The sequence below is a fragment of the Mugil cephalus genome, chromosome 15 (assembly GCF_022458985.1).
Source record: "Mugil cephalus isolate CIBA_MC_2020 chromosome 15, CIBA_Mcephalus_1.1, whole genome shotgun sequence".
Lineage (NCBI taxonomy): Eukaryota > Metazoa > Chordata > Actinopteri > Mugiliformes > Mugilidae > Mugil > Mugil cephalus.
The window spans coordinates 11,210,725-11,233,928 of record NC_061784.1 but is presented as its reverse complement, the minus strand read 5'-3'; the positions used below and the strand labels follow the sequence as shown (position 1 = coordinate 11,233,928).

At 41.7% G+C, this 23,204-nt stretch overlaps 1 protein-coding gene across 1 annotated transcript in view; it reads right to left on the bottom strand.

Annotated features, from left to right (window-relative positions):
• The window catches only part of LOC125020891 (protocadherin Fat 3), a 64,957-nt gene that overhangs the window by 38,729 nt on the left and 3,024 nt on the right, over positions 1 to 23,204 (bottom strand). Inside the window, exons 2-14 of the mRNA XM_047606517.1 lie at positions 23,019 to 23,153; positions 22,409 to 22,610; positions 16,587 to 16,705; positions 14,940 to 15,138; positions 8,008 to 8,069; positions 6,319 to 6,633; positions 5,016 to 5,226; positions 4,239 to 4,310; positions 2,111 to 2,247; positions 1,300 to 1,575; positions 931 to 1,141; positions 618 to 832; positions 287 to 445 (exon numbers count right to left, since the gene is read on the bottom strand). Coding sequence (XP_047462473.1) covers positions 287 to 445; positions 618 to 832; positions 931 to 1,141; positions 1,300 to 1,575; positions 2,111 to 2,247; positions 4,239 to 4,310; positions 5,016 to 5,226; positions 6,319 to 6,633; positions 8,008 to 8,069; positions 14,940 to 15,138; positions 16,587 to 16,705; positions 22,409 to 22,610; positions 23,019 to 23,153 — 2,313 coding nt within the window. The remainder of the gene's footprint in view (positions 1 to 286; positions 446 to 617; positions 833 to 930; positions 1,142 to 1,299; positions 1,576 to 2,110; positions 2,248 to 4,238; positions 4,311 to 5,015; positions 5,227 to 6,318; positions 6,634 to 8,007; positions 8,070 to 14,939; positions 15,139 to 16,586; positions 16,706 to 22,408; positions 22,611 to 23,018; positions 23,154 to 23,204) is intronic.

Here is a 23,204-nt window from a genome sequence, read left to right as displayed (position 1 = left end):
GGCATTATGGGGGGGGGGGTCTTCTCAGAAGCGCAATCTCTTTGTGGAAACAGCCACAGACTAACTCACAGAGCTTCATTTCGGGGCTCTGCATGCACCGTAGCATCTGTTGCTTTCTTCTTGTCGTTGAACATAACTATTTATAACTTTGCGTGTGTGGTTTGTTGTCATGGCACAGAACGGATGCCTTCCTGACCGTAACGTGCGACAGGCAACAATCAGAGAAATGTTTGCATATGATATGAATTAACTCATCTAAAACAGTGAAACCTGAACATTAACAAACCTCAAAGTCAAGCTCTTGCCGTGTAGTTATCACACCAGTGTGCTGGTTAATGAAGAAACATCGCTCCTCGTTGCCTCTGGTGATGTCGTAAATGAGCGCTGAGCGGCTGAGGGCACTGACAGTCATCACATGCGTTCCAATTTTGCTGTTCTCCATTATCTGTAAAAATGGACAGTTATGTGGACCATTTTCTGAAGCACAACTGTCTAGACATTCCACCTTTAAGCCCGTCTTTATTCCGTCTATATCTCCCCTCCCCCCCACACACCCCTCACACCCCTCCCTCGCTCCCACGCAGTCATCCATACAGCGTGTCCGCTCACTCCCTTACCTCAGCCTGATACTCCTTCAGAGAGAATTTGGGTGTGGAAAAGTCGGAAAGTATCAAGGAAATCCGGACTGAAGCTGTGGCCATTAATGGAGGAAATCCGCTATCCGTGACACGCACGGTGAGTGTGTAAAAGCCCACAGAGGTCAGGTCCAGCTCCTTGGCAATGAAGATAAGGCCGGTGGCATTATCAATGTCAAACACACCACCGGTGTTACCTGGAAGCAGCAGACGAGTAGCAGACTTCGCATTTAATACCGTAATTACGTATTCGTTAAAAGGTACAATACTGTTTAAGACACAGACAACACCACACCTGCTTCTATAGTATAGGTGAGTTTCCCATTAATCCCATTGTCTTTGTCAAGGGCCGTCACCTGCAGCACAGAGGTGCCCACAGGAGAAATCTCATATGCCACAGCTTCGTACACGGCACTGGTGAAGTAGGGGATGTTATCATTGGAGTCCTCGACTGCTACCAGGATACGAGCCAGGTCACGGTTAAATGGAAACTCCTGATCCTTGACCTGGGGCGAAATTAATATGGATGGAGTTGAAGGGGGTGATAAATGAACGAAATCAGCTAAAATTAAGTAACGTGGACTCTTCTGCCAAGAGGAGTTTCATTCGGTAGAGAGAGCAGGGGCACACACATGCAGCAACACACACTGGAGCACCGTCTCACCATAATAGTGAGGATGTGCTGTGTCCTGGCCTCGTAGTCTAGTCTGTCTGCAGTGTACACCACTCCCGTACCGGGATTGACCCTGAACAGCCTCATGCTGGCCGGGTCCACGCTGCCATAGATGGAGAAGCTCAGACGAGCGCGCTCATCCACGTCTGACGCTCTGACCCGCAGCAGCTCCATGTCAACGGGTACGTCCTCTGACACACTGATATCATATGCTGGCTGTGAGAAAACTGGAGGGTTGTCGTTGCTGTCTTGTATTCGGATAAACACCTACGTGATAAATAGAAAGAAGAAGGAGAAATGTTCAAGGTAAGTAGATGTGAATTGTGCCCAGTGTATTATCCCTAAATATAATAGAATGGAATTACTGTCTAATAATACCTGATAAAGGTAGGGTAGTACTACCCCCCGATTCTTGCAATGTGGTGATACCATTCAACTACTATTTTCGCTGAAGAAAAACACCATGTTATCCAAGAAGGATACGGACGCTTTTTGTATCTATACACAGACCTGACCTTTATTTACCAAGGGTAATCCCATTAATCCGCTGATATCAAGGATTTCCCCTTACAAGAAGGAACTAGTAGTCCAGCCAAGAAAGCAAGAGCACAATGAGTGAAGCAACAAAGAGCAAATTTCATAGTCAGCAAGAGATAATTTCTACAAAAGGGAGTGCAGGCGTAGGAAGGGAAGCAGGGAGTAAACAGCCCCCTAAAGGAAAGGTGACAATAATTTAATTTGATGTGGGTCTGGAGTGTATAAGAGGCAGTGTCGGTGTGTAACAAATCACAACAGCGTGTACCTGAGTTGTGGCAAAGTTGGTCCCATCTGTCACTTGTATTGTCATGTTGTACACAGACTGCACCTCTGCATCCAGGGGCTTGGCCACAACTAGAGTTCCCACTCCAACTTGAAGGTCAAACTGCATGTCAAAGCTCCCTGGAATCACACACATGCACACACACACACACATGCACACACATACATTACATGCCAGCCACTTAGTATTCACTTTGCGCTCTAAACTCAGGTGCTCTAAGTTATTACTGTGTAATTGTTTTGGCCAGGTGCCTTCGTCTGGAGCTAGAGGGTCTGTGAAATAAAATGAACTGAAATGCAATGCGATGTAGCACCGAACCCACTTGGCAAGCAGAGAGCTGTTAACAGCCACACAAACATCTGTCTTATCGCTCCAAAACACAACCCATCTCAGAGATCAAAAACCTGCAGCCGGGTCTTTTCCACAGGCGGTGAGTGTACAGTTTAGAGGCTTAATGTTTGATTAAAGTGAGGGAGAGGATTGATACGCGTTCGGTATTCAGTACCATCCTTCGTCTCATTCCAGCTTCTCTCCCGAGATATCTAGGAGTGCGAGCCCCCCTCAGCATATGAATACTGATTGGGCATTTTTCACAGAAGCACTGATGCGTGTTGAGAGGGAGCAAACCATGGGGAGCTGTTTTCTTCTTTTTTTTTTTTTTTCTGGAGGAGATAGTGGTCAGTATTATACAATGAGGAATCAATCTCAGAGCATTTAGAAAAACAAAACAGTATGTATTTTTGCTTTCCTGTCTGTCATGTGTTTGTAAGGGAGTCTGATTATACTTCACTGTTTCTAGTAGCATCTGGTACACATTCCACGTGTGAACAGGTAATTACATATGCTGTAGATATAACAGATTTTCATATTTGTGACAGGTATAACTAAAAACATTTCGAGCAATCAGTGGTTGACACAAGTGGTGCGTGGTTCACATACTCTACTGACACATGAGGGCATATGAACAAAATTACATGTGTTAACAACTCCAAGAATACAAACACAGCATGTAATTGAACTTCTGTAGGAGACTTGCAAGTACTTCAGTGACATCAGCAACACAGAGTACGGTAATTTAAATTCTCCTAGCATGGCATAGCCACACTCCTATTCTGATAAGAATTCGGTCTAATATTACCAGTACCAGTACCAGTGTCATGTCACTGGGATTTCATTATGCTGCACTGCTACCCAATACAGAGCAAATAAAAATAAAAAATCATGCATGCAACTGGATAGTCGTACAGCCAATCAGAGCATTTTCTTGTTCAACTCAACAGATGACATGTATGACTTTGTCACTGTTACTTATGTTGGCCTGTTGGGTTTTTGCTGGACTAACATTTCCCCAACATATTTTGTGAGTGGGGGAAAATTTGACTGGTTTCTAGGCTCATCTTTTGCCTACTCTAACAAGAAAAATGTTAAAACTTTGGAAGCAATAGTGGAACACACATTTAAGTTGATATGAGATTTCGAACCCTAACCCTAACCCTTGCATTGTTTACACCACTCTGGGAAGTGGGGAGTTCTTGGGTTAAGCTCTTGTCTGGGTCTCCACCAATGCTAAGGCAAAAAGTAATGCTAGAAAGTGAGAGTGATAAAAAAACAAACAAACAAACAGTAATTTCATGGGCAGGACAGTTAAACAAAGAGATGAGGAAATAATTTGTGCTATGATTCTCTGCAGGCTCACCCCTATGATGAGAATGATGTCTCTGACATTGCTTGTCATCTTACTTATTGTTCTAATAATAATATAGTTTGCAGAAACTCTAAGGTCTATTTGTAACATCACAACATAGCCTGGTATTTTATAAAAAGTCTCCGGAAGTAAGAGCGTTTCAGGTCGAGGCAGACCTTGCTGTGCGAAAGTAGCGGCGCCGCTGCTGAACTAATGGCATAAATATGTCCTGCTTGGCCAGAGATAAAAGAAAACAGCGCTGTTTGTGTAGGGATGTGTGAGAATATTTCAAACTCAGATCAATCGACACTGCCCTTGGCTAAGCAAGGTCGTGGTACTGTGCGCTACATTTACCAAATTTTTAGAACCCCTCTAAACCTGGGGCATTTGAGGATGATGTGCGCTGGAATGAACTTTTGAGCAGACCTGTGTCAAGTGAGCAATTTCTTCCACACGCATTCTGCGGAATGTAGAACATTTCTCGGGCCAGTCGTCCACCTTATGAGAAAAACAGAGAGACAGAAAATGAGAAAGAGGTGATCAATATTTATTACGTCAAGGTATTCTTGTGATCAAAGGTCTGATGCACTATATGTGACACTTGCATCGGTATTCTCACATTTCTGTGTCATTTCGTCAGATTGCCTCAGCACAGTGTAAGACATGGGTTTCTGTATGACAATTAATGACAGGCAAATTCAGCTAATCAGTTTTTCAAAGACTTGAATCAAAGGCTATGCAGAGCTCCTCCAGTTTTAAACAGGCAAGGCAGGTACCGTATATGCCCCTCAGAAGATTTATTGTTTTCACCAGAGCCAGAGCAGCAGAAGATGCTTTTAATTCATTGTTCTTTGTGTGCCAGCTTGGCCATATAAACCATAAAGAAGTGAAATATTTTATGTTGTCGATTCACTTTTGCTCATGAACGATTTATTTCAGCCACATCTCAAAATACCACGAACACAGAATGCAAATCCGGAACACTTTGTTCACTTCTCAAGGGGAATTCAAGGTAAATCTCTCACACTCGAAAGTGTTTGCAAGTCTGGTGCCTTTATTTTCTTTTCGCTTTAAACATTTAGACACCAGAAAAATTCAAACATGAGCCCTGGCAAGAATAGTCTTTGTTACGTTTGTGACCTGAATATATTTTATAGTTGACTGCACGAGAAAAACTTCAGTACCTTACATGAATTTTCTTACCGATGATATTGAACCAGACAGGTGTGCTCGACTGGCTGACAGCCACCACTCCCACTGGCTGTGCCACGGCGGCTGTCTCCAGAACAGAGAAGTTGTAATACCTCTGGGTGAAAAGCAGGGGCAGCGGCGAGGGGATGGGTTTGCGAATCCACTCGACATGGAGCTTGACAGTGGACCATAACGGGGGATCACCGCCATCTTCGGCTTTTATCTGAGAAAAGGCCAGACACCCAGTAGGTTTCACAATGAAAGACAACGATATAGCTACTGGATCTGTTCGTATGTGTATTCAGGGAGAGCAAACACTGTGAGTATATTAGATTTTCTCCTCTCCACTTCTCAGACTGAAAAATATACACTCATCTCCTCTGTGCTGACCATGAACTTTCTGTGTGGAGTTTGCATGTTCTCCCTGTGTCTGCGTGGGGTTTCTCCGGGTTCCCACCATCCAAAGACATGCTCGTTAGGTTAATTGGTGATTCTAAATTGACTGTAGGTGTAAGTGTGAATGGTTTGTCTGCCTCTCTGTGTTAGCCCTGCGATAAAGTGGAGACCAGTCCAGCCCCTCACCAATTGACGATTGGGATAGGTTGCAGCCCACCCACGTTCCTCATCCAGACGACAAGCAGTTACAGAAAATGAATGAATGAATGAATGAATGAAGATTTTATCTCAACAATTACAGTTTAATAAGATGAATGTCCAAGCATGGCATGGAAGAAAGCATTCGGCCAAAATAAATCTAAACAAAGTGATGGAGGAACCTATATGGGGAGGTAGCCGTAAAGTGGTGCTCACTGAAGCGGAGAACCTTTGAGCCAAAGACATTATTCTCTGAGAGAGCAGCTGAAAATAAACACAATTGGAGGAGAGAAGATTGGTGTGTTTGCGGTACATGTTACTGGAGAAGGCAGCCACTTTAATTCAACTTTGGGCTCATCTAAAAGTTAGGGCAAGCACAAGAATAAATGTGATGGCACATTGGTGCAGACAGCTTATCAGTGCGTCACATACATACATACGTACATACCAGGCCTGAATAAGCACAATTTCTACATGTTTTTGGGTTAGAATACAGCCTGTGCCAAGGAGCCATTGCAGTGTTCCACCTAATGAGAAAAAATGCAACTCTGCCACTCTGTCGAGAAAAGGTTTAAGCTTCAATTCTGAAAAATGTCAGTGCGACTGAGTTTTCTCTGGTCAATGTTACCAGAGCCTGGAAACAAAGAGTGTAGCGCCATCTGTAGTGAGTTTTAAGACTCACTCAAGAGCATTTAAAATAAGATTATGTCAGTGAACTCACCGTGAGCATGTTATAGCTGCCGGCTGTCACCATCTTCTTTGATGACACCAAGCCAGTCCTGGGGTCAATACTGAACTTTTCATCCTCATTACCATCAATAATGCTGTATGTGATGTTGCCATTGGCTCCAAAGTCACGGTCGTAAGCAAAGACGCGGTAGATGGGTTCACCGCGTTTGTTCCGGTCTCGTTCAGGCAAGCTGATGCGGTACATGACCTCAGGGAAAGTGGGCGGGTTGTCGTTCTCGTCATCGATGTGAACCGTGACCCACACAGTAGACTGGCGGGTGGTCACTGGGCCATCTATTACCGTCACCTGAAGAAAACACACGAGCACACTGTGGATCAGGCTTGATCAGTTTGGGATCTGGTGAATCTGGAGTTGCTGTTTTGCATGTTTTTTGAGTTGATCCTAAACCTTTTTTGTGTCTATGCCTGTGTCAGGCTACATCCTGCTGCCATCAAGGAGTGTCATGCTATGAGGTTGGGTTGTCTGGTCTGGTCTAGGTGGGTCGTACATGTTCTAACATCTACACGAATGTAGAACAACATATTGTCACAAGATGATCAATGTAACTCATTTCTAATATCAGCGGTCATAATGTTGTGTGGTGGATCGGTGTAAATACAACATGAGGAAAACAACACGTTTTGTCATACTCTGTACCTGGGAGTTTGTATGTGAGTGCATGCATTCATTGACATCTTAAATCTTGCTGCAGCTGTGGAGTGCAGGGCCACGTGGGGCTGAGATCACGGCAAATCTCTTTATGTTATTGATCCCCTGGAGGCAGAAGCAGAGGTCCGATCACTGATCAATTGGATCAGATCAGGGTGAACGCCATTGCTGCTGGCCTGACTGCTCACTAGACTATTAATTACCAACAGGCAGCATAGGCTGGCAAGCGCATCCGTGGGTGGCATTAAAGGACTGGCATTCTTATTGAAATCACAGGACACGGTGATATAACAACAAAGGTTTCTCTACCCCTGGATTCTTTTGAGATGTAAATAGTGCACATCACTGGTGGACTCAAGTCTATTAGCACAGTTTTTGCTGCTTCCAGTTTTATAGTGCATTGTCATAAGCCGGGATCTTATTAAGTACTGGCGCTGCACAAAGCACCGTGAGTCTGCACAAGTCAACAGGCAGCACAGGTGTACAAAACGATACAAAACAAAAATACTAACCTGCAATACTGTAGGTCAGCTGTAGGTTATATTATGCCATTTCACAGAAGGACAAAGTCCCTGTATGTTCAGCAGTGTTTAATAAGTTGTAAGCAAAGCCTGGGGAAGTGGAAGTTTGTTCATGTCTCAAAAGTCAAGAATCTCTGATTATCGGCTTCATCAACATGCAGAGCAGCAGGACCAACAGAAATGGTAATCACAGAGCTATCTGTATGCCCAGTGTCTGCACTTATCAAATTCTGGGCAGACTTACTCCTCTGCTCCCTGTTCCCATCCTGAGTAAAGAAGATAACCAATGATGAATGATTACATTTAGAAAATCCTAAACCTGGGGCACAGAACTGCAGCCATTCATCAAAGTTTATGGAGCCCTTAGGGTCTGCCGGGGTTGTCCTCCACCCCGTCTTTGTTAATAGTGCGCGGTGGCAGGTGGCAGGTAGCAGGGCTGGATAAATAATCATACTATGAACCTATGAACGCAGTTCATGTTTGAGTGTACCTCCAGAAGGTGCTCGGCTTGTTGTTCTCGATCCAGTTTCCTCGCAGTCGTTGTGATCAGACCTATAAACCATAAAAGAGCAATTTTAGGTGACATCCACATGGGTCTGCAGTTAATGTTATAATAACATGTCTATCCAACATTATGAGCCTGTAGAATGAAAACAAAAACGCTTTAAAATTTTAAGACTTGAACGCCTGCACATAAAAAAAGCTTGTAGTATAGAATCACCGTAACTCACCGATGGACAAAATTCATAGAGTGGCTGAACACTGGGAAGTTAGTTATAGTATATTATATAGTTATACCCTTCAGACGTCACAAGTGTTCCCTTGTTCAGCCACACTTTTTGAATTTTGTCAATGGAGCCAACCACTGCGAGTTACGGTAATTTCAGGCTTTAAAGGGTTAATTACTCTGTGTGCAGACACACTGCTACAAAAGCCACAGACCACAGCCCTGGCCGTCACAACTGGCACATGGACACATGGCCACGGTATAACTGAGGGTCACTCAGTTGGCCAGAGAGCCACCAGTGCAGAGGGAAAGCAGCTAGGGCATTGATAATAGCTCTGATCGAACCAGATTATTCGGATGACAGATGTTAGATGGTTTGACAAACTCTGGCACACAGCGTTAGAAATCAAACCCATTGACAGCTCCACTTCCCCCTTACATATTGTTTTCTCTATTTGATTTCTGTGTTTTCTTATTTTGTCATTTTCGAGCTAGCTCACTTTCATCGTGCTGCTACAAAGGCCTGACACACACGAGAACAGCTCTCCTCACAAATCATAAATACTGCTAGCCTAAACCAACCATAAAACAACTATTGACCCTAAAGATACAATGATTCATGAGGACTTGTTTTTGAGGCAAATAAATCTGAAAAACGCGTGAGAAAAAAAACGAGTTTGGATTAATGATTGTGAACTCAGTAAAAACTTTTTGAACAAATCAAAAGCTCCTCACTTGAGAAGGAAACCCTTGATCCAAAAGCGGAATCGCACCGCCACGATGCTGTGAGTAAGTCAACATTTTGTTTTCCGGAGCAGAATCAGTGTCACTAATCACAGAGCTCGTACACCGTGCAAAATCTCATGAGAGCATCAAAACAGAGTGAAATCTGAACTTTTCTATTGGCCCGGATTTGCATAATACACAATGCATCGGAAAATAAGGATTGCTACAGGCACTGAAATCTGATTTTTTGTTCCTATTTAAAAAAACAAAACAAAACAACAACAGCAAAACATTACATATAGGAATCAGGTTAGAGGTCAGAAGTGAGTTTACAGAGTTGCACTTAAGACATCCACGTACATACAGGTACGTGCACGAGGCGCACACCTTTACGTATACATACAATGGATTTCTGTGTGGTTTTATGTGGAATAATTACAGTAAATGTGCACAAATGATGTTTTTGTTCCAGTGTAATGGAGTGTTGCGGTGAAGCGGGATTATTTGTGGTGCTTGAACATCACTGCAGTCGACGCCTAATGGATAAACTAAAACTACGTAGCGCACGCTCACCGATTCCCATGCCTGCTCAATCACAGTGTCACCTTGAGCTTGTTACGCAGGCTAACTTCAATTAGGCAAATTAGGAATGAATCTGGAGCAGGGGTCACAAGCTGTAGGAGAGAGACTGGAGCGAGGGGATGGGGGTGGGGATTGGGGGGCCTTGATCAGCAGAACGCAGCGCAAGTAACAGCCCTGATAAAAATCGATCATCTACAGCTTGCAGCTCATGTGCAGTTGTACAATATTCCATTTTAATTGGATATGAGAAGAAATAATTTAAAAATTCACACCCACTCAAAATGTATGAAATGGCCTAGTGGCCTCTCTGAAATCATTAAACTTCCCCTCCTCTTAGCCACCTGGGCTCTCATTTATTTTCCAAATCCAAATGAAGTCCATCATGTTCATCATGGAGCAGTCTGACGAACAATCTAGAAAGATTCAGTTGAAATTCATTAATAGATTTTTTTTATTTTTTTTTTTTTTTACAGTTATTTGAAATGGAAATACACCATTACCTTATATGCAAGTTTTCCCAACGACAAGCTGAGGACTTTTATACATACTGTATGGTAATGTCTTCTTTCTACTTTCTGGACTTAATAAACACAATTCTTTTATCAGTGTGGCAGAAGTAAATGTTACTGCCGGTCATTGATTGATCTAGTAACTGTGAAGCAAACAGGGCAAACTTTATCTATTCCATTGTTCGGGTTGCGGAGGTACCTTTGGAAAGAAAAGAACTGCTCTCCTTTCTAGCTAAGGGAATTTTCCCCTCTGCATTTTAATTTTTAATCTTGTATTGTATTTTCATTCTCTCAAATGGCATGCATAGGTACGTGCCTGGTAATATATTTGAGTAACAGGGCAGATATATAAGCAGCATGAATATGTATTGTCTATATATTGCATTAGACCAAATGGAGGTCCAGTATGTTCATGACCCAGATGTGACATGGGCTGCTGGTACAAAAAACATTCAGTCCAAAAAAGGTCACACGACCACCGTAAGTCCATGACAGCACTCTGCAAACATGCTTTAAAAGAGGCGCTCAGTCCAACACCCTGTGTCAACACTCGGTCCTGTCTCCGTCCCCAAAGGAGGCAGGCTTCACTCACACAGCAGAGACCAGCAGACAGCACTGTAAGCTGTCACGGCACATTTACACACTTACACACTCGCTCAGAGTTCTGCTTCAGTGGATTTAGTAGGAATTGTCGCGGTGCCTCAAACGCATCAAAGTGACTCTTTCAGAGGGAACTTGAAAAACTTTAAACCACCCTAAATCGAGTTTAAAAAAAACAACAAAAACAATTTGAAACATGAGGAAATTTTTCACCAGTTCACGTCATAGCAGTGCCTCGCAGCCGCTGTTGTGAAAGAAAATCAATCAGCTGGATTTAGTTTATTCATCTAACCAATGAAATCGCTCCGGTACATGGAAAGTTTTTGACTCAGTAAACACGAGGAGTGATTCATATTGAACGCATCTCCCACTCACCCGTGTCTTATTAGAAGGCTAGCAGACTGACGCTGTCAGTCGCATGAAAAAAAAGTAAAATCTGTTAATGATGCATTCAAATTCTCTTGTGACGGCGCATTTCTAAAACTGCAGATCTCCGCCACGGCAACCCAGACTCTGTTATTTATGGACTCCGGTGAACTGAGGGAAGCGTGTCCTTCGAGAGAAACAGTAAAAAACTACTTCTCTGTATTGTAGCGAACCTCAATTCATCACAGGGTGAACAATAGTGTCGTCAATATGAGCCCCCTCGCATACAGTTAATGACTAACAGATGACAAAATACTGTGGGTCTGTGACAGAGACAGACAGCCGGGCTCAGATGGCTAAAGACCCTCCCCTGTGGCGCACACACACAAATATGTTACAGAAACACACACACAGAAGCACATATTACACAGCTGTGTGTTGCGGCTGCAGTTGCATCATATTCATCAACCGACAGCAACAGAGCGGCCCTTTTTACACACATCGCTGTAGCCAATTAATCAATTGATTAAATTGCCACACAAATTGTCTGACCCTGTAATCTGTTTTAAAACAAATCACTTCATTATGATTCTGCAGCGGAATTAACGACAATCACAGCAGACAGACCGCATCCAAACCGGACACGGGTACGGCTAAGAGATGCCTGGGTATGTGTCGGACACAGTTTACCGTATGAGGACCAGCATGTATTTATTGGGATCAATGTTAGCCATCTGACCCCGGTTCAGCCCAGTCTGCTTCCCTGCATTGCATCAATAGCCGTAATGCACTAAAGCATATTTTAGAGAGGAGCAAAGGGTGACAAATGGAAATAGAGCGAGCATGCAACGGCACCGAAGCAGAGGGGATGTGTTATTCCCCAAACTTGATGACTGACATGCAGCACGGTGCATATAGGTCATCAGAATCACAATGAGCCCTGCATGGTCAATGTAAAAGCTGTTATTACATTATGTTATACTACGTTTAAATTCGCCTTTTTGTTTTTATTCAAGCTCCGATAACTTCTTCTACAGCAGAGTCAGCAATGACTTGACAATGATTTGATTTCCTTGGGATTTGAATAAAACATTTCATCTATAATAATAATTCAACAGTGTGAATGTGAGCAGAGATTGAACGGAGAATGCAGGTGACATCTCTAGCCATTCAACTTGAAGGAAAAAAAACAGGTCAGAATTTTTATTTATTTTTTTTTTCAAATGTGGATATATGCTCTCAGTGTGATTTGATTATTAATTGAGGAACAGAAAAAGAAAAACTTTAAGAATACTTTTTTATTTTTTTATAGCACACCGAGATCAAGACAGGCTTTGACAGGTTTCCTATGTTTTTACACAAAGGATTCAAAGTTTGATATGACGCTCAGGCGTAGGAGATGATATTCAGTCTTATGGGCTGCAGTTGTAAATCATCCTTTGTGAGCCTGTTAAAATATGCATGAGAAAAATCTGTCTAAAAAAAAAAATAAATAAATAAAAAGATGAAAATTTCTAAAAACATTTAAGATAGACAAAACATGAGCAGAAACGGTTTCAGCAGGCAGGCTGCATAAACGGTCCGCGCGACACACCGTGTAAAGTCTCAACATTTTGTCGGAAATTCAAAGGGGAAATCGTCTGATACAACACATCAGAGTCTATTTGCGGGTCTACCAGAGTGATATGTGGAAAAAAAATCATAAAGCCTTCGCAGCTTCAAAGGAGCTGTTTGAAAAGTGATGAATTGCCTGCAGCAACATCATTTAAAGCTGTGTCATTTGGGGCTCAAAACTACAAGTTTGACAATGACAAAATCTCAGGGTGTGGAGTTAGGAGAAAAAAAAAGAGAGACTTAACAGATCTGTGTTGACTTCTCATCTCTGCTTGAGGCTAACAGCTCAAGGATACATTAGTGTCTCGTAGCATAGCAGCCCTTCAACCAAACGCTTGAGTTATGTGAGTAATGCTGTCGGTGCCAAGTTCTGACAGGGATAAGTAAGTAACATTAAATAATATATTAACAATATTTATATTTTTTTTGGTCAAACTGCCCATTTATCAGTAATCACATTGTTAGAGGACTGCAAGGAAAAATATGAACACTCAAAATGTCTGATCCAGTGTTTAAAGCTCAATCCATCTAGATAAGGAAGAGCCTAATAGCCTAATAAAATCTGTTCTGAAGTTACCAGGAAATATGCTGAGCATCATTGCACAAGCTCAGACTGTCGAGGACCCTGTCTCAAACTAATATGTAGCAGGGGGCTTGGTGAACCTCAACAGTGTTTGGAAATATTTTAATAAAAACCTGATTCCAAATCGAAAACAATACCCTGGTTATCTTTGGCTGATTCCACCTTTCTGTTTTCACTTTACATCTGTTTTAATTAACTCAAATAATATGTTTAATTTGTGTCGTTATACAGTTTGTGGGATCAAATGCAATAAAATACACGATTTTGGCAAAACTGCTTTGACTAATGTAAAATCCTCCACGATTAGAAGATATTCACCTACGCAGTCTGGCTTCAAAATACAAAAAAAAAAAAAAAAATACAAAACTCCAGCTCCCAGCTAATAACCTCATCAGACTCTTTCAAGCTCCTATAGGCACCCATATCTGCAATAACCTCAAACACCAACACGGACCGCATTATCAAAAAAGGACATCAAAGACTGTATTTCTTCCGTCTGTTAAAAAAAAAAAAAGTTCAGAGCGAACAGACTGTTTTTACACGGCCGTCATTGAAAGTATCATCACCTCATCTATCACAGTCTGGTACGGAAACACGCACAATCACTCACGGAAAAGATTACAACGGATTGTAAATAAAGCCTCCAAAATCACCAGCTCTGCCCTCCCGTCAATCCAATCCATTTATCACCAGCGTGTCATTAAACGAGCAGAAAAAGATCATCTCTGACATCTCCCGCCCGACTAACCATCTCTTCTGCTCCCTCCCCTCTGGTAGACGGCTCAGATCACAGGCCACCAAATCCACCCGTTTCAAAAACACGTTTTTTTTTTTTTTTTTTTTCCCACATCTATCAGAACTTTGAACCTGGAATACTTACACAAGGACTCCCACTACACCTATATGTATGTCACTCTATGTATGAAATGTCTGTCATTACCATTACCAGTTGACAATAGTTTGAGTTACTGAGCTAACGAATGCTAGCTAAGATGAATGCTAACATGAGAAAACCTGACTGCAGACGTCTCAGTACTAATGTAACGTAACGGAATAATCTCCCGATCAAACTCTGCTTCCCAAAACTTATTTTCTGCATCTAAGTTAAGTTGTATTCCGCTCAGTCGCTCAATCCGAGCAGACTGACAAATACGCACCGTGGTCACATGAGGAAAGGCATCTTTTTGATATAATGTTTGTCTTGTTCTTGAATATAATAATTTTGTATGTGTATAATATAAAGTATGTGTTCAAATTAAGTATTTGTAAAAACAAAACAAAAAAACACGTTATTTGTGCCTTTCTTTTTGTAACTTTGCACTGTCACTGTCACTGTCTGTTGCATGTATTTGCTGTGTTACTGAGATGCAGTGTAGCTTGTACCAAAAACAAATACCACCAGCTCTGGTCTTGTGGCAACTAAAGTTCTGTCTACTTATGTTAATTATCTTAAGTATATTGTAAAAAGCTCGCAGTAGTTAAAAAACAAATGGGTGTTTTGGATGTAACTGTAGGCCCGGGAGCCTCCTAAATGTATTGTATGGATGCCAAAACCTTGTACTGAATGAAGGGCTTGATGAAAAAAAGACATGTAAGCCCATAAATCAATCCTGTAATTATTTGTTTAACATTGTTTTATACTAGTTAGTACACCACAGGGGTACCGCTGCTGTTACCACTATATTCAAATTGTTCAGATCACAAAACTGTCTCACCTGTTTTGGGGTTGATAGAAAAGAAATTCTGCGGGTTGCCGGCAGTAATGCGATAACTCAGACGACTGGGAGTGGCAGTAAGGTCAGGGTCCTGTGCCTGAATACGGATGACTGACACATCCTTTGGGGAGTTTTCCATGACGACCGGGTGGTAGATTGGATCCGAGGTGAGTGGAGCATTATCATTGACATCTTCTACCTGAGGAAGGAAGAGACGAGACATGAAATAAGAGAAAGCAAGGCACGAGAGGGGAGCAAAGGAAAAGATACATGGGGTTGATAAGGGTCTTGAATAAGAATTGTTGTTTGTATCATTTTTAACTGTCCCGTATATCCGAGTTGGATCTGATGTTGCAATAGATGCACTGATAAACCCTAACCCTGTAAATGGGCACGTATGGTAATGGCGTGTCACTGCAAGGAAAATCTATCTGCAGATTTTAGTATCTTTGTTAATCACTGGAGACCGGGTCCGAGTCGGTCCGCTATCAATCAAAACATGGAAATTTATTTACCAGAAAATGTCATAGATGTCACACTTTAAATGCACCGCAAATTAATTTCCCTTCTACCGGCATAGATCTCGAATATTTATGGCGAACAGAGCGTTGATTGAGCATTTGCCGGGAGGCACGGAGAGCCAAGACGGTTCAGCCGGTGAATGAGAAGCACCTGCGTCTGATTAATCTCCCCGTTTTTGTCTGTGATGAAGAGGCTGGGAGCAAAGTGCCCAATCACACCGCAACACGTGAATATCCTGCAGCCAGACGGTGCTGCTTGTTTTTTTTTTGTTTTTTTTACACTGCTGAACTCTTCCCCAAAGAGAGAGAGTGGTGGTGATGTGCGTGTTTGAGTGTTTAGACAGTTAATTACTTGCCAGACAAAATAGCGGAGAATTCCTGTATCTCTGGCTCACAGACTGAGCACAATTATCATTTTAGATTGTCTGATGCCATTCTGTGAATATGCACGCAATGCGCCACCAGGAATATACAATAAAAGCATGAGAGCTAGCCTGCAGTTACCTGTTGACGAGCTGAAAACCTTTATCAGTGACTGATGCTCACTAAAAAAGCTAATCTGTTTGCAGACGTCTTTCACACAATGGTGGAATTCGTGGAGCAGAAAGTGAGATGTGCGAGGCATGAGACGTTGCTAGAATTCAATCAACTAATTAAATAAAGTAAAATGCAAAGAAGACTTAATATTCAACAGAGCCGTGATTTGCGATGGTGGGAATTCACTTGACATTAAGCAAGGAATACTCCAACCAGAGGCTTCAGAAGCCCCTTTGCGGATTGTGATGACTGAGAAGCTTCTGTATTTCATGTGGCGCGACTTATGTGCAGAGGTCTCTCAGTAGTTCAGCGTACATTTGATGTTTTCGGTACATCCATTAATTTGGAGCAGGATTCTCTGCGTGCAATTGACAGTGTTACAAAAAATCTATTTCTATCTATTATACATGAGGATGTTCAAGCATGACATCTTTACATCAGTCAAAATGATGAGCTTTTATACGCATCAAACTGAGGCGGGGTGTTTCATGCCCATACACATCTCTATGCGTAAAAATCAAGACGCGTCCTGTTATACATGCATAATATAGGACAGAATATAGGAATATTGGCAGCAGCATGTCAGTACCTGAATGAAGACTTCAACAGAAGCTGACAGAGGCGTAACTCCTTTGTCAGTGGCATACACAGTAAGCCAGTAGGAGTCTTTAGTCTCACAGTCCAGGATGCCAGCAGTGTAAATGACCCCTGTTGAAGCACAGAGAAAGATTAATGCACTTGTTTCCCAGGTTTGAGAATACATACAGAATCCATTAGGTGTGTGGGAAAGGGCAGATTGGGTATTATCACTAGAATACATCCTAAAAAGATCCCATGGGGAAAGTCTTTGAATACAGAATTTCCAGAGGCAAAGGCACAAATTTAGACTTAACTTTGTGTCCTGGCTTCAGTGACATTCACAGACATTAGCGGCGCCGCTGCAGTCACCTTCGATGTTTCAGATTCTCTACAGCTAATCACAGCTGACCAAACTGCTCCCACTGCTATTTGCTTAGCGCTAAACGTCCCCTGAACTGCCTTACACCAATAAAGACACCCAGACATTCATACACACTGACTGGCGTGCGGCTAGTGGCCTTAAGGATGATGAGTGGCTGACAGCTTTGGTGACCTCTCAGGGGACAAAGAGGACACTCACAACGGATGACACACTTTTTTTTTCTTTTTTTTTTTTTAGGCAGGGCTGTCTGGGTAAACACTTGAAAAATTGCACAAACACTCATGTGTGAGTTCACAGTCAAGTGTTTAGGGTTCATTTATGCCGTGTCTATGCTTTGCCAAAATTGCTTAAGGACAGTGGTGCAAGGTCATGGAGTGGCATGGAGTTTCTAATCTAGACAGAAAAACCAATGAAGACAGTGATATTTCCATCTGCAGAATACACACACACGTTACGCCAGATTTTCTGGTTTCTGTTAAATCACAGCCCTTCTGAGAGGCAGACAGTCCAAGAAAAAGTATGTTCCTTTAACTCAGCTGAAGAAACAGTTAAGAGCTAAGACGAATGGATTTGCCAAAGCGTGCAGAGGCTGTTTACAGCTTCTGTGCTCAAGTGCACTTATAATTAACCCCTACCAGCTGCTAGATAAAAACCCAAACTGGACACATGAACACATGAACACTGGAACAGTTTTATAGTTAAACTTAATCGCTGGCATTGCATTTTTTAATCACTAAACACTGATTTGTGTACACTGTCTTCTTTCCGTTTCTGTGCCTTCGCTGAAACTTTGATATGTGTTAGGTTAGATTTATGGTTCCACATCTGATCTATGCCATAGGCCTGAACTACACATAACAAGCGACATAAACCGCAACACCTGTGATTGGTACAAAACACTTTTCCCTGTCCACGGCTCTCAGTGGCCAGGAATAGCAGAGATAATTTCTTTCTGGGTCCTACATATCATCTACTCTGTCATTTTCCTTCGTGCACTGCAGAGACTTCATTAAAGCAACTGTTATTCAGTATTCATTAATTCCAACATGAGACGCTCACTTCCAATCATTACAGGATGAAGCACACAATAGTATTTCAACACAGCTGACAAGCAGCCGACTAGCATTTAAGCATTTTAGCAGTGTATACCCTGGGTGACTGAGAACCTTCATAGGCATAGTTTAGTGCTGTAATTACTAAATGTTGCTGACACACCAGTGCACAGGTATAAATGCTTACAGGAGTGTAGTCCACTTCTGTAGGTTATAACTTATGACTATGAAGTATAAATCAAGCCGTAATTAGTGTTGGTCGGGTCCTACTGAATTTGGGGAGGATTCCCCAAAATCGACTCACACATCAAGGCAACACACTTGATCAAAAGAACATATTTCTAGTGATATAGAGCGAAAATAACTAACCCTAACCAAATCATGCATCATTTCATTCGACTAAAAAATTAAAATGATGTTTGTGACAACAGGAGGCAAAGGGCCAAGACCATTCAACAACCCTAGTCCTAACCCTAGCCCTAGCCCTAACCCTAGCTCTCAAGTCTCTGGTATAAACTTGCTCAGTGCCATGATTCTGTGCTCAAACCCAAACTATTAAAAACTGAATATGTAGTTCTAAGAAAGCAGACAACATGCGAACAAGCATCATATTGAAATGTTCATACATATCCCTTCACCCACAAGCTTAACATGCCCTGATGTGATACAAATCAGCTACTAGAGGTGTGAAAGTATCTCATGAAAGAATGTGTGCGCGTGTCAGATCATGACTAAGCAGCTACCCAGGCCACACACAATGTATAGTAAAAGTGTTTGCTGAAACACATCCTTGTCCTGTCGTCCTTGACTATGTCCTTTTCAAACCACATTGCATCTCCATCAGACAGCTCGACGGAGGGACAAGGAAAACAGGGCTGGCTGTTTCAAAAGCTCTTTGAACTTTAAGACCGACAGGCGCTATTCATTGGATTCAATCTAAATCTGACTTGACAGCATCCATTCTCACCATAAATAACAAACCTGAAACAGTGAACGAAAAAATTGAAGGGTCATGGCAGATTTTCTAATGCAGAGGCTTGCACTATGCTTAGGCTGGCATTCATTCATCACATCTCTTTAGCTTCCCTGTTCTTGAGAAACAGGTTTTGTGATTCAGCTATCTAATTAATGCCACCGTGTCAAATAATCAATCTCCACGACTGTTGACGAAATATTGTTTGGCTTTTCTCTCTCCCGACCCAACTGAAAAGCGCGTGCCATAAAGACGATCTAAGAAATACAGCATGTTAATCTTTAATAAACACAGAATGACTGCTTTTTCAATATGTTTGCCAGTAAGTTAAAGAATGCTTTATTCTGACCGTGACAAATCTTGGAACTTGGAAGCACACTAATAGAGGAGCAGTGGCTTCTGACAGCTGTCCAATGAGAAATTGCAAGGCTTGCTTTCCCCCTAACCAATGACAAGAATACAAATTTCTGTTCAAAGTGCAGCCGAGTTGAGGGTATAAGCCAGAGAAGATCCTACTTCTTTAAATTCTAAGCATCAATGTGGGGAGGGGGGAGGGATTCAGAAAAAACAGCCAAGGCATACAATGGCAATGTCATGAGCTACACATGATGCATCACAGAGACAATTTACACACTACAACCGTGTGTGTGTGTGTTTGTGTGTGTGTGTGTGTGTGTGTGTGGAGGAGGGGTGGGGGGCTGTGGGGGTGCAAGGGGACAAAACAGAATAGATTTCTCATTCATTCTCTCTGTCTCGTCCACTCTTTCTCACTGTCTATCTGGCTCTCCACTTACATACTTAGTTTTGGCACTAAGAGCCATAGACTGACAAGCAGCCAGAGAGTAAAGCCACTCAACATGGCAGCTAAATGCACGGTGGTAGGACAGTGCAGCGCTGCACTGTCCACACCTGACAACGCAGTCTTCTGCCGTACAACATCAGACGAAACTCTTGATAAAGGAAAACTTGGAGTGTTGTCACGGATTCTTCCCATTGGATACAACAAAGAGATTTGCATTCACACATGCTAGGGGAAAAAGCTGCAAGTTAAAAAAAAATAAAAAATATCCAAAGTAGCACACATACACACACACACCAGGGGAAGGAGGAGAGCAGTATTTTCTTCTGACACTTTTTATGTACTCCAGACTCCCCTGCATCCTCTTCCTTCCTCTCCTTGCTTCACTTCCACTCCCCTCTACCTTCACTTTCTGCTCTAACAAGCAGTCTGATTTCCCCTGGAAAATCTGCACCCTGTAAACGTTCTCACAGGCTGTGATGCCCCGTACTGAGGTTTTAATACTGAAGCGAGTGAAAGCACCAAGCACTATAGACTGAAGGTATCTGCCTGTGTGCTGCAACAGAACAGCCTGCTCTACATACGGCATATACTGTAAAGCATGCGAATGTGTGTGTTTGACAAGACAGATGGACGGGTTGAGGGATATAGATATTATCTCTGTCTGTTTCCCTCCCAACTACAGTCAATACTAATTAGCCTAGTTAAATGTCATTACAGGCCTTCAGTGTAAGTCATGTACAGTAGGGACCAGTGCAATAACTGGTGGATAGAAACACAGTCATTTGCTCAACATTATAAGCGCGAAAATTAACTGCAGGGGCTAAAATTAACATTTCAGATTGATTTGACTAATTGTTGCATAAATACTGTTCTAATTATAAAATCGTCAGTGACAACTGTCTGTGATTTAAATATGCATATTCACTAAGCCTGTGCAGTAATTTCTAAAGATATTAGTATTTGTATTACTATTTATATTACATTGATGAATAATTATTTACAAGATTTACAAGTTCAATTTCTCTGCCGTCGAGTTATAAAGCGTATCATAGTAATATTTTATTACCAGCTGCTCCTGTTCCAACAGTTTTCTTCCAACACATAGTAAGGTTTCAAAATGAAAACATGAATGATATCAAACTAGAGCTAAGAACTAGTGTAAACATTGTCAATACCTTTTAGTTAAAAACATTTTACAGAAAAATGCAAACAGTCTTTGTCCAGCATCTGCGTTAAAACGTATGGAGGGAGGAAAATGCAAATGACATACAAACTATAATGACAATATCTATCTATCTATCTATCTATCTATCTATCTATCTATCTATCTATCTATCTATCTATCTATCTATCTATCTATCTATCTATCTATCTATCTATCTATCTATCTATCTATACTAGAGAATAATCAATACAATAGATACATGTCTTCCAGTTTCCCACAATTGGGTCTTACCATCATAGGTTTATTCATATTTTTTTGTTTATTCACTACAGATCTCATGCAAAGAAGAAGAGAGACTGTGTGCATGTGTCAGCATCATGAAGAGACATTTAGAGAAATATTAGGTTTAAAAGCTTTGTGTAACAGCGACCAAGCCTTGATGGAAAATAAAGAGTTCTCCTCACACCTCTTTCAGTTGCCGTGGAAATGTCACTGTCACTGCGAGGCTATAAAAGTGAGGATTACTGTATTGAAGCTAATATCTCTGTGCCTGCAAGAGTCATGTTTCTGTAAGAGAAAGAAAATGAACATGTGCTCATCTTAATCACGTATTCATGTTATTATTTTTTTATTTTATTTTTTTTTTGTCTGCATCTTTTGTACATATCTTGGCAATAGCTAAAAGCTTTCTAAGATTACCTTAATGACATATAACAAAAGCGCTACGATTGGCCCTAAACTTAGTGTAATGATGTTCACCACTGAGAGTCACATCTGTGCTACACAGCCATTCATTCTGTACATGACCCAGTATGAACTAATGTCCTATTTTTCATACTGGGTATTTGATTCATTTTATCCCTGGCTGAGTGAGTCATAGCTTTTTATTTGGATCAACGTGTTTTCTGCTGCTGTATTATAATTGCAAGACAGTTGGAAAGTGCGTGTTTGGGTCAAGCCTCCTTTAATAAGTAACCGTGATTTCTACATACTTGTAAATGATGGGGCTGCTGTGCAGGAGAACCTTGATCAATGTTATCCACACGGCACTGAATCAGTTGTACAGAGCGGCCTGAGGCCCAGCCAGTGTAGCTACCATGCTGCCCTCATTACATTAATGATCTCCCAGTACACAGCTCCCACATGAGGCCCCGTCAACACGGTGACTGTGACTATACCTCACATTCTCTCTCTAGCACACATATATAGTGCACATTCACACAATAAGTATCACTTGCGATGCAAAACCACATGTGACTGAGACAGAAATAGAACAAAGCCAAGAGTTGTGCAATAACACATATGTGAAACTTATCATCCGTGGCTTATAAGATGGTAAGATGCCCTATAATATGCAATAATTATGTATTCAGGTTGTTGATATTCTAAGCAGGGCGCTGTACGTTATTGGATTTTTAATTTACATAAATAGGCTTCCGAATTGATCTTGTGTCACACCTGTGTCTTCGTCAATGGTGAAAGTGCCCAGTCCGCTGCCTCCTCGGACAGAGTATCTCAAAACGCCATCTCGCCCCCTGTCATCATCCTTAGCAGCGACTGTTAGGACACTCGTTCCCGCACGGGAGTTCTCCTTTACTGAGCCTCTCACAGCAAAGTCGGGGAAGTAGGGTGCATACAAATTCTCGTTGACATCCACCACCTGAAGAAATGGAATGGTTAAAATTGACGGAATAACTGTGTGACATTATGTCGTACCTGTAGTATGTAATTACTATTATTAACCATTCCTGTGCACATGATGAAAAGGGCCCTATGGCTGGTAATTGTTTTGGGAAATTGATAATTTAGCTAGAAAATGAAAATTTATTCTTGAGGGTTCTTCCACCTGAACCGAGGTGAATTATAAGGCATTTTTTAGGGCAGTCTTTATATTTCAATGTCACCATGAAATTGGATATTAAATCTGGAGGAGCTTTAAATAGTGTTTTAAAAGTGCAAATATTAGTTCTACATATTTGAAATGAACCTACACTAATATTATATATTAACTGAAGAAATGGATCAACAGAATTTGTTCTGATCAAATCTTTGTGTGTGTGCCACGCACCTCTACCTCCACAAACGTTTGGCTATAAAGGCTGGGCACCCCTCTGTCTTCGGCAAGTAACGTCAAGTTGAAAAACTGCTGTTTCTCAAAGTCCAACTCCTTCCTAATCCTCAATGCCCCACTCACAGCATCGATCTGTGCAAAACATTAGATCACAAACAATCCCATGCATCATAAGCTGTCAAT